The sequence below is a fragment of the Pristiophorus japonicus genome, chromosome 10, assembly GCF_044704955.1.
Source record: "Pristiophorus japonicus isolate sPriJap1 chromosome 10, sPriJap1.hap1, whole genome shotgun sequence".
In the NCBI taxonomy this organism is placed as follows: Eukaryota; Metazoa; Chordata; class Chondrichthyes; family Pristiophoridae; genus Pristiophorus; species Pristiophorus japonicus.
The window spans coordinates 165,521,331-165,534,176 of NC_091986.1; the positions used below are offsets into that span (position 1 = coordinate 165,521,331).

Sequence of the window (12,846 nt, forward strand, 5' to 3'; positions counted from 1 at the left end):
CTGGCCATTGCTTTCTTCTGGGGAGCTCTGTCCTCTGTCACTTCAGGAAGTCAAAGTGGATCGAGTTACAATTTGCATAGTCAGTGAGACCTTGGGATAGGGGTTCCAGTTACACATTCCTGTGAAACCTCATGGTGTGGCTTATCCTCCAAGGGGACCAATCATAGACAAAGGGTGGAGCATGGTGGCCATTTTGGCAGTACTTATAAGCACATCCAGGTCGAATAGGATACCGAGGTACAAGTAGTCTCATTCAGTCTGAGACAGTGGCCGTGGAATGGAATAGAATCAATGGAGGAAATTGCAGCTAATCCTATATTAGAAAATGGATAAGCAGTCTGGCAGCTCAAAGGCAGTGGGGGCATCACGAGAGATAGTGGTGAGGTAGAGCTTGATATCAGTGTATTAATGGAAACGGACCCCGTGTCTGGGATGATGTCACCAAGGGGCAGCATGTAGATGAGGAAGAGGAGAGGGTCAAGAACACATGCTTTTGGAATTCTACAGGCTAATAAATGTTCCCTTCTCCAAAATATTCTATCATTCTCTGTGTAGTGAGGGTTTTGAATTATATCACTGATGAATATTTGTGGAAGCAGTTGTGTACAGAAGTAATATTTATTTGTGTCCAAACACCTGTATCGATTTTTGAAGAAAGGATTCTGGCCATCTTTATCTGAAATGTATTGGGAGCAAGGAACAGCTTTTCTGATAAAGTGTACTTCTGATACATAGAATCATAGAAATTTACAGCACGGAAGGAGACCACTTTGGCCCATCGTGTCTGCGCCGGCCGACCAAGAGCTATCCAGCCTCATCCCACTTTCCAGCTCTTGGTAATACACAGGTGACTGTCCCATTATTAATAAGCAGGTTGTTTCTTATGCAGTTTGCTCCACGTCAATGGTGGATTGAAAAAAATGTCATCAGTTAAACTTTTACAATCATAGAATTACAGAATAATACAGCACAGAAAGAGGTCATTCAGCCCATCATGCCTGTGCTGTTTCTTTGAAAGATCGATTCAATTAGCTCCACTCCCCTGCTCTTTCCCCAAAGCCCTGTAGCCTTCAAGTATTTATTCAATTCCTTCTTTAAAGTTATTATTGAATTTGCTTTCACTATCCTTCAGGCGTGCATTCCAGATCTTACCAACTTGCTCATTAAAAAATTTTCATGTTGCCTCTGGTTCTTTTGCCAATTACCTTAAATCTGTATCATGTGGTTAGCCACCCTTCTGCCAATGGCAACAGTTTTTCCTTATTTACTCTATCAATATCCTTCATAATTTTAATCTCCGCTTAACCTTCTCTGCTCTATGGAGAACGATTCCAGTTTCTTCAGTCTTTCCACCTAATTGAAGTGTTTCAGCCGGGGCACCATTTAGGTAAATCTCCTCTGGATAGATTGTGCAACGTTTTGGAATGGCCTGCGGTATAATATATCCACTCATCACTTCTGCTCGGTTTCCTAAATTTCTGTATTACTGTTTTCTACAGTATGGCCGACATATCGCAGAGCTATCACTGTTATATCCCACGTGGAACATCTTCGAAGGAAACGTCACGGAAGAGGTCAAACCTAAACATGATACTTCATTCAAATTCTACGGTTCAAATGGATTGCGTATAGTCGAAGTATTGAATCTAAATCATAAATACTGAAATAGGAGTCAAGCTGTGAAACGGACATATACAGTCCTTCGGCACTGAATTCAACCAGGTCCCTAGTGTAAAACAATTCAGTTTGACTATTGAAAGTAGCTTTTGAAAGTTAATCAACGGGGATTATGAACATATCTGCGTCGAACGTTTGCTACCGTTGACGGGGATATTTCCAGTGACTGCCATTGTTCCAGCTACCACCAACATTACACAGCGTTTTGCGCAAAGGCGGTGAAAGAGGAATGGAAATCCAACAAAGTTATATAAAACAAACTGCAGCTTGCAGCCCATAACTGGCAGGCCATCGTTGCATTGGCTACAGCCGTAACCTTTACAGTACAATCATGGCCTCAATCCTGGCTCACTTCTACAACCTTCCTATGGATAGATTGGCTTATGGTCGGTCCTCAGTGGCAGTCAGTATTTGTATCGTATACAATTAGAATCAGAATAAATGGATTGTTTGATCACTGTGATCGTTTGTAAATCAGATCTACACAATTGAAGCACGTTGTATTTCATTTTTGCTATTGTGTTATGTTTTAAAAATAAATATAATACTGCAACAGTTGATCGAACGAGCACGCGATGACAATAGACAACTCGTAAAATCCGACCAGAGCAACCTCACTGAAGTAAAAAGCAAATTCTCTGGGAGAAACATTAAAATACATGACATTGCTCACAATATACATGTTTCATTTATTCTTAACAACTGGACCCTTTCAAATGTAAATTCCTGTTGTATGCCTATCGCCCATTGTAACGGCTTTGCACTCCAATTTGGAGCCGTTTTCTGAGGATGCAGTTATGAATGCAAAAGTTGTCAATGCAACACCAGCCTTAGGTTCCGCACCGGCTCATCCCAAATTGATAGCTCAGTATAACCACAGCATGCGTTGCAAACCTCCCCCTCCTTTTTCATTTTACAACAGGTAATTTTGGCCAGATACCACAATAGGACTGTAACACGACGAATAACTAGAAGTTAACAGCGTGCAGTGACTAGGACTAAAAAAGCCTATCTACTTGGTTAAGGATTCTCTTTCACGTCACCAAGCCAACATTAAAGCATGTTTGAAACATCTCTCTGACTTCTCTGGTTACAACTGGACATATTACACAGTAAGCCTCTCCAAAACGTTGTAAACTATATCATAAAATGTGTTAAAATGAATTTCAGCTATACTTTTAATAGTAGAATATATATATTTCAGATAAACTGTTAGGGGTATAATATTTACAGAGATGTCTTATAAATTATAATAATTTATTTTATAAATAACAGACTATTAAACCTTTGCTAACTGGCCCCAGTGTTATAATAAACAAACAGTGTTTAAATTAGATTTTTAATTGAGTTGTAATATCTTCATCTTTTTGTTGTTTTTCGTCCGAACGACGGGAGAATTGTGTAGAATTTCACCTGAAGTGAGTGGCTGACTATCTGTAATTCGTGCTAATAAAATACTTTTTCACTATCCTCAGTAATTGGTTTACAACCTTTTCTGTTTATTTATCCATAAGAGCTGATGTTTAATGGCTCGGGAAAGCAATTGGTTAATGGCTCAATACTGAATCAAATGCTCAGTGTCCCGTTTTATGGTAACGGCGAATGGATTCAGGTGGCAGAGTCACATCTGACCATTAATGGACTCCACTTTTATGATCATATCAAATTGTATAATTATGAGAAATATTATAATTCAATGTGCGAGTCGTTTATGATGGTTAAAACGTACTTTTCCGGTTGCTGTTTCAAAATATTCCGTTAGCGTGCAAGGCAGGATGATCAGATCCTCCGTAAATATTTACGAACTCATAGATAAAGCTTTTACAGAGAGAGGGTGTGTGTTTCAAAAATTGCCGAGGAGTGTTTAATCTGATGGGATCTTGACCATGCAGAATGACGTAAAATTCATGCCAAAAGTATAATTCAGAAATGCGATCTGCCTAAATTAGTAAAAGACTGGCTGAAAAAGGAACAAAAAGTTGTTCATTATTTAAGGAAATAATGTTTTTTTTTAAAGTTTCCATTTATCAGTTATCGAGAAACAGAAAATGGAGTTAAATGAAGCGTTCAAATGGGTAAAAATCTGCAGAAATGTGCAATTACAGCAGGAGTGCAAAGTAAACAGTCTGTGTGTGAGAAAGCATGAGTGAACACAGGTAGTGAAGCGATCTTTGTCCTTTCCAGTAGCTCCCCGCCTCCTCATATCCTTGTCACCAAGTCAACCAGCAGCAAGTTCTACTCTATCACCCGGAAAGGTCAACACACGCTGTGAATTAGAGAGAAAAAAACTAAATAATCAATCGGCCGCTAACGGATACCAGGGCGGTTTTCAACTTAACTTTAAAGAATAAGGTTATCGTCAGAGTAAACGAATGGAAAAAAATAATTTAAAAATATCTATATGAAATGATACCAATTTCTTCAAATGGCATAAGATAATGCTCTTATTACAATTTCTTAACAAAGTCGCCTAATCAAAAGTCAATATTTAATCGGGTCGAAGTTTAAAACAGACTTTGAAACAAGTGACAGGTAAAGCGGGAGTAAAGAAAAAACACAGCAACTTGAAATAAATCAATGGTTCAACAAAGATGTTACCATGGAGGTTTGTAAAGTAGCAAATGAAGAAGCTGGAAAAAAGAAGGGGAAAGGAAGGTCAATCAGGTGTAACCAACAATTTTTTCTGCAAGTTTGCTAAAATACAAACCAAAGTTAAATTCAAAAGACACGCACGTTATTTCAAACCCAACTGAAAGGGATTGAACATATGCAAAGTCACACATGGACCTGCTGCTAAAGGACTTCATCACAGATGTGTTGATCCTAGTCATTCAAACAGGATCAGTGAAGAAAACAGTAGCCAATCTTCGTTTGTCAGAAATAAAGCCCTTTTTTGCTATCTGTGGTTCCCAGGCCCAAGTCGCTGAGAAGGCGATAACACTGCCCTGTCTAATCTATCACTGATACTATTCACATCTGCTCATACATTTTCCAAGTTAAATGTTTAAAATTCAACATTTTTGTGTAACTTTGCTGATTACGCTGGAATGAGGTAAAGAATTAATTGGTAGCCAGTATACCTGCCATCTGTGTTTCGATTGAGAAAGGACAGAAATTGTTCTTGAATGAAACAAGTATTTCTTGGAAGAGAGAAAGGCACATCGCCTGGCACTCACACAAGTTTCCATTGTTACTAAACTACATGAAAAGTAAATGGACTTCACAGGCAGGTGAAGTTGAACCAAGTGTTCTTATCATGGAATTACAGTCCAATAGATTGTAGGAACCAAGTCACATGACATATTCGTAGTTCTCTACGGAGCATAACAGAGTGTCAGGTGCTATTTTGATTCGTGAATCAAGCTAGGCAGAGCTATTAAACTGTAAAATTACAGTGGCATCCTTATGTTTCAATTGTTGAGGCACTAGTAGCTATGAATAGCGAGGAGCATTATTATGCGCCAGCTCAAATGTATAAGGAATCATGCGCTTATACGAGATCACAAGCCCAGGAATATAATCAAAGCCCACCAGCATGCCTCTATGTCGGAAGACAGCCACAGACTTCATATGCTAACCCTTCCTTGTCAGGACTTGAACAAGGAAGTCCCGCTGACATTTCTCCTTTCGAAGTACCTGCGCTATCAGAGGATCCTACAATCTCGCATCTTCACCATCCACAGCAACAGCACTCTGACCCGCACACCCATCAAGGGACTTGCTTCGGGAGCGGCTCCGAAATGGGTGCCTTGGATGAACACAATCGAACTCATCTGCCCTTTCCGTGGATGAAAGCTACTAAGTCGCATGCCCACGTCTGGAAAGGACAATGGCCGGGTAAGTGTCCAGGATTTCTGTGAGAGGCAATTTTTTCTCTAATGAGTGGGATTTTTTTTTAAACGGATGATAACCCAAGAAAATAATTAAATTATAAATTAGGGCATGGATGAATGGAGAGCATTAGATTACAAACACTAGAATTCATTCATTACCAATGGGTTTTTCGCCCTGGTTAACGCTGTCGATATTATTGGTATGTTATATGTGTACCGATGTTCTAATTATCGTTGTTGGCAGAAGTAATGATATTGCTTACTATAATACAGAATCCATTAATACTTCAAGTTGTCAGTGAAAATGACGATGGTCCTGAGACCATACTTATACTACACCAGACGGCAGATTTGTGCATGCCTCCTCTCCTTTTTAAAATTAAAATTATAACCGTATGATTTCAATATTTTAAACGAACTTGTTCATCTTCTGCTTAATCAAGGCCAACCCTAGTGATAAAACTACTGCTGAAACCGCAACAGCAATATTACACACTTCATTTTATCGTTTTCATCAATCACCTTATTTTTTTAATAATCAAAATTATATCAATAAATCAATGTCGGTATAATCAAATCTGGATCAAGAACCTTTTTTGATTAAACTAATTTTATAAATTAAGATTTTCAATGCATTGTTATATAGAGCCCAAAGGACTGCGTGTAAGTTTGAGGTTCTGTCTGTGGGACAGAATTTAGAACACGGAACAAACATGGCTGGAAACGTTGTAAAAAGTGAGCAGGCAAATGCTCGTCTCACCATAAAACACGTGGTAATTGTTTAAGTCGAACTGAATACAGTATCCTAGCATCTCGATTTGAAAATAAAACGGGATATTCCGTCACAGGCTCTTACTTGAGGAGAAATAGAAACTTCGTTCGGTCAAACATCTTTGAAGCGATATGAAACAGAAAGTCCACAGGTGACTTTGGTAAAGAGCACAGGAGCTGTAACAAATTAGTAGTTTTTTAAAAACGTACATTTTGAGACCTCGAAATTTATCTAATATTGCGAGCAACTTAAAATCTAATTATGGCAAACTACAAATTGAATTCAGAGGCAAATCGCAGCGCATCCGGGTGATGATGTGATTGCTGGTCGTAAAGGGATCTATATGTGTATAATTACTCTAGATTTGTTTGTATCAAGTCATAAAAGTGAAATCGCAGCCCATTACATAACCAAACACATGTGGACTGGAACGGGAGTCTCAACAAATGCTTAGCATTTCACCAAACAGATTAGTGGGGTTGTTTATGTCTCCATGTCTGAAGCGATTATGTGCTCAATGGAGGCAGTCTTGTTAAAACAAATGCAATAATTCTATAACCTTTCTGGTATAAATTACGCATTTCAAAAATGAACTATCGCTTTTAAAAAATTTTCTCCTGATTTTACTGCTGCCTATTTAGCGCCAATGTTATCAGTCACCAGCAAATAGCGGCTAATCACCAATGTTCCGGGAAAAAGCTTGCCTTTGAAGAACTATATATATACTTTAAAATTGATTTTCAGTGATTCCCAATTTGGAATTACTGTTGTTTTTTTTTCTTCCGTTAGGTTATATGTGGATTATATTTCTATACCCGGGGCTTGGTTTACGATTTTACGTGTTAATAAACTGAATTTTTAGCTATAGGAAAAAGGGATTATGACAATAGGTTTAAAATGCCTGAGTGTATATTTCTACATCTGGAGTCCTAGTTCCAATTATTATAAAAAATCAATTTTAAACAAAGAAAGGTGATCAGAATTGCCTTAACTTGTGTTGCCAAATTACCATTGCAGCGACATTGTTACTGTGCATTAAGATTCTTTTATCAGAATGCGGAGCATGCACATTTTATGGCAAGTAAAATGTAAGATTTAAATCATATATGGGACATTTACATGGTGATTCTACGAATTACGTCTTCCATCACAAATAACTATTCACAATATAAATAAATAATTTGAATATTTCACAGCAGACTTCCTAGCAAGTTAGGAACATAGGAACAGGAGTAGGCCATTCAGCCCCTCGAGCCTGCTCCGCCATTCAATGAGATCATGGCTGATCTGTATCTCAACTCCATTTACTGCCTTTGCTCGGTATCCCTGGATACCCTTACCCAACAACATATGTCATCTAAATCTTGAAAGTTCAAATTGTCCCAGAATCCAAACTTTCGGGAGAGAGAATTCCAGATTTCTACCACCCTTTGTGTGAAAGAATGCTTCCTGATTTCACTCCTCAATAGCCTCGTTCTGATTTTAAGATTATGCCCCCTCATTCTTGATTTCCCCGCTGGATGAAATCATTTATTTGTATCTACCCTATCACTTCAACATCTATACACCGCAATCAGATCACTTCTAAATTTTTTAGTTTATAATTGCAAAATAAAAATAAATTCTAACTATGATGGACGCATTACAACTAAGCTGCAATCTGACGCTACCTTGCTTTAGAGAACAGTAATGAAACGTGTTTGTGACCATTTTCAAACCTTCGATGTTACAGCATTAAAAATAAATGAGTTCATGAATTACTGAAGTAAGTGATCAGATCGCCAAAACTGCATTGGTGAAATGACCCAATTAGGGCGAAGAGTGAGAGTGCCCGGCTTCAGAGTAATGCCTCCGCACACCTGATGACTATTGTCGACTGATGAATATTTACCTTCAAACACGGTCACCGTCTTCAATCAGAATATCTAGATATTTCTAGCAGCAATTATAAGTTTCTGGTGTCTGAAAGTCATCTTTCGGTAGGCAGAACATATCCCGCGCCGTCAAAACAGTAATTGAGAGAGCGCGTAAAGCAAGCCCTAACCAAGGGAGCGCCAACTGAGCCAAGCTCTAATCCACAGTTTTACATAACACATTTCTAATGGTTCAGTTCAATATTTTCCTTATTGGAGTATTGTATTTGTTTTCTTTGTCCTCGCTGGCGGGAAGTTACAAGAAGGCTGGAATACCAAAGGGCCACGTCTCCTGGTTTTGGCAGACCCATCCATCCCACGATAGCACATTGCTCGGCTTTTGAAACATCAAAAGAAAATATTTTGCTTAATTTGTAGCACCACGTTTATTGAATCTCACTCCCTTTATAACTATAAAATATACACGCTTCGATGTATTATTTATCGCAGCTGTGGAGAACACATTTCAACCCGGACATCAGAGCGAATTCCTCTCACCTGAATATTCTGGACCTTTTAATGATATTTTATAATACACTAGTTATTTCAATTACAGAATTAACTTTTGTACTGAAAATTTGCTTAATTTATTAATTCGGGAAGATTCGCAGTAAAAATTAATTATGCTCCAAAATCCAGAATGGGAAAGAGATTGACATCTGCAACAAAATGCAATTTACACAGCGCCAGTTTCCAGGATGCGATCAGTTCACCGTTGTTGAAGATGTTGGCATGGAATTACGAATTTAACTTAACACATTTTTCATTCAAACTGAATTAAATGATCCCCAAATTTATATCAGACAACTAATTAATTTGGCTAGCAATGTAGCACTTTTAACAGATATAAAATTTTAAGCTAATTTGGTGTTTAGTTATAATTATTTAGTTCCACGATTTATTTTCAAATTTTCGGGCCATTTGGATAGCCATGCATTGCGGTTATCTATATATGCACCCTTTTCAAATTGCGGATAGAACTTTAAGAATCACAGCAGGAAACACAACTTAATGCTTGCCCTGTTGGACTGTGCGTCCATTATAAATTAACACAATTCTCTCAATTAAACATCTTCCATAACAGATGTCAATGAATTGTCGTGAAAATCCATATTGCTATTCATTTCTTTTCACTATAAAGATATTCGCAATTACTCGAAAATGCGTCTATTTTAAAGTACGATAAAAGTATTGCGTTGACTTAGTTTAATTTTTAAGGGTGTCCAGGATTTGCGCATTCGACATCTTTGGGGTGTTCTATAAGGCGTTTCTATGTGACTGGCTTCATATCACATAGCCGTTGAAATTAGGCTTAAATGAAAAGAAAGTACGGTGGTCAATGAAGTGTTATTCTTCCGAATCCGTGTACCACATAAAGACCAACCACAGTATTGATCAGATCTACTATGGACTATTTGGAAGTTTAGAAAGTTTTGTGCCTCTTTGGTCGAAAAGTTACTTTTCCCACAAGAAAATCAAACTTTTTAGACACCAGAGACATGGTTTGTGGGTGTCTCTGGTTTTCGATTTTGATGAAATATTAAACTGGATTATTTCTTCGGATTGTGTTAAAATAAATCAGAGTTCCTCAAATAACATTTTAAAGTAGACTTCACTGATACTTGCTACTGGAAACTTGGGCTGAATCCTTACCTTGAGTCCCGCGCAGCTCATGTCTGGTTTATTAACCTCGAATGCGTGAAGGAGCAAAAGAAATGGTCCCACATCGTTCAGAAAGATAATCCTCTGGGGGGGGGGGGGGGGGGGGTATTTCTTCATTTTAAAAACAATTTACATAAACGGGAATGAGGCGCGGGTGTCCTTTTGGACGTTGTTATCACCAGGTTGTTATCAGCATTTCAAAAGATAGAAATGTGGTTGGAGTGGTTAGGAATGAGCGAACGCGATGCGTGTTTCCAGCTGTTTCCTGTTCTCTTTTAACCTATACATTTCCGTAATTCAGGTGTAGTGCTGCCAGGATGGAATCGTTTTAATTTTCTTTGGCTGAATATTGTTAATTAACTAGAATGTGTATACTTTCTGACCTATCTTCTTGTAACAATCAGCTTTTAAATGCGCCGAAGAAAATGAAAAATGAAAGTGGATTTTGATGCTTTCTCTGTGTTTTTAGGGGGTTCCTTTATGGTGGAACAGGAAGAAAATAAGCGCACGCGCACTGCCTACACTCGAGCTCAGTTGCTTGAGTTGGAGAAAGAATTCCTTTTCAATAAATACATCTCCAGACCCCGCAGAGTGGAGCTGGCCGTCATGTTGAACCTAACCGAACGACACATAAAGATCTGGTTCCAAAACCGGAGGATGAAGTGGAAAAAAGAAGAGGATAAGAAGAGAGGGAGGAATGGCGCTCCTGAGCAGGACTCTGTTGTCTCCTCTGGCGATCTCAAGGAGGATGTCTGTGGCCCGAATAATCCTCTTGGAAGAGACTTGCTGTCTGTCAGTGTCTCCTCATCACAGCCAGCGAGCACCCCCGGCTCTTCTTTAAGGAGCGAGAGTACAGCCGCTAGAGACTCCGTGAAAAATTCATAAATAACACTTGCCAGAACATTTAATAGAATCACAGTATAGATCATTTTAATTGGAACTTACAACCAGAAAATATCTTTAATTAATTTCAAAAGCTGAGAACTCCCGCAACGATTCCTAATAAACGCCATAACTACAGCATTCAGTGACAGCAATAACATCCAGCTAGTATTTGTCATTCGTTGATTTAATATTTTGACATAAGGGCCGTATTATAATAATATATTGGAATGCAGCATTGACATTCCAGTGAGTGAAAACTGGCTGGGGTTGTTCAGAAATAATAGACGGCTTCCAGAAAACAAAACATTCATGTCATTTTGTGTTTGTGTTGTTTCGAGTAATCTTGTGTACAAACCGTAGACATTTATTTTTATTTCGTCTCGTGTTGTTAATTATAATGGGACTGTTAGTTTAAAGGCCCTCGTCATTGAATAACGTGCATTGTATATTTTCTTCCAGCGGTATAAACTCAGATATTGTCTCTGGTTGCAAGTGATGACTATATATTTGAAGTTGTGTGTATATAGATATTGCCGTGCCCTGTATATTGTTCTGAACCTGTTACTTTCCATTAGAGGGAGATGATTAACTGTAATCCTATCTGGAAAAACAAACTGCTTACACTTATTACATTTTGTTGTAGATTGTATGCGATTCCATTTTAGTTGCCCGCAGATCTAAAGAACCACTTCAATAAAATAGAAAGACACTTCAAAACTGGAGTTCACCGTAAATTTATACGTGAATAGAGTTGTCTGAAAATTAAAGTGTTTTTGTTCTAAATGTTTTTGAATTCATTTGTATTTATCAAAGAATCAGAATGAAGCATTTCCTCACTTTTTAGACACCCAACGCACGGATAAAATACGATCAAATTTGTTACATTACCTCCAAAATATGCCTTGAATCAGTACCCCCGGAGCACGACATCACATCCACCACTCATACAAACTCTCTATATAGTATTGCCAAACCAATGGCAGTTCTGTGCTGCAGTCTTATCGCCGTCAACAATTAGGTTTACATTGAAAAACTTAATTGCACTTAGGAACCTTAAAGTTAGCAGAAAGGGAAACATTCATTAGATACGATTGGACTGGATCAAGTCCCAAAGACAGAATTTAAATTAATGTCCGAATTCAGTACAATATGTCATCCATTGGAATAAATACGCATATGATAATATTTTTGAAAAAGACATGCGGACAATAGGCATTTCGCCACAGACACTACGTTTTATTGTGAGTTTGACGTTGCAGCTTGCTATGTCGTGTTAACAAGTTTACTTGAATTGTATTTGATCGTAATCAGTATTTTATGTCCCATACATGATATCTAACTCAATGTATACACTTGTAAAGAAATCAGTATTAATTATAATTAATAGAAGTAGAATACCTCGTTTTGAAATATTTATTTCCCTTCCTCTGGCCTTGGTCGTTCTGCACTAGGCAAAATCCCAAGCTAAGAGAGAGAGAATGGTAGAATCATAAAAATTTACAGCACAGAAGGAAGCCTGTCAGCCCATCGTGTCAGTGCCAGCTGAAAAATAGCTTTCCAGCCTAATCCCACCTTCCAGTTCTTGGTCCGTTGCCTTATAGGTTACCGCACTTCAAGTGCACATCCAAGTGTTTTTTAAATGTGATAAGGGTTTCTGCCTCTACCACCATTTCAGGCAGTGAGTTCCAGATCCCCCACCACCCTCTAGATGAAAATATTTCTCCTCAACTCCCCCTTAACCCTTCTACCAATTAATTTAAATCTATGCCCCCTGGTTATTGATCTCTCTGCTAAGGGAAATAGGTGCTTCCTATCCACTCTATCTAGGCCCCTAACAATTTTATACAGCTCAATTAAATCTCCACTCAACCTCCTCTGTTCCAAGGAAAACAACCCCAGCCTATCCAATCTTTCCTCATAGCTAAAATTCTCCAGTCCTGGCAACATACTCGTAAATCTCCTCTGTACCCTCTCTAGTGCAATCAATCACATCTTTCCTGTAATGTGGCGACCAGAACTGTATGCAGTACTCTAGCTGTGGGCTAGCTAGCGTTTTATACAGTTCAAGCATAACCTCCCTGTTCTTATATTCTATGCCTCGGCT

General features: G+C 38.3%; 1 protein-coding gene across 1 annotated transcript; it reads left to right on the top strand.

Moving 5' to 3' along the window:
- Window positions 1-5,111: 5,111 nt before the first annotated feature.
- Window positions 5,112-10,742, top strand: pdx1 (pancreatic and duodenal homeobox 1). The gene is made up of 2 exons (XM_070891544.1): window positions 5,112-5,514; window positions 10,327-10,742. The coding sequence occupies exons 1-2, from the start codon at window positions 5,112-5,114 to the stop codon at window positions 10,740-10,742; spliced, it is 819 nt and encodes a 272-aa protein (XP_070747645.1).
- The last annotated feature ends 2,104 nt before the right edge of the window (window positions 10,743-12,846 follow it).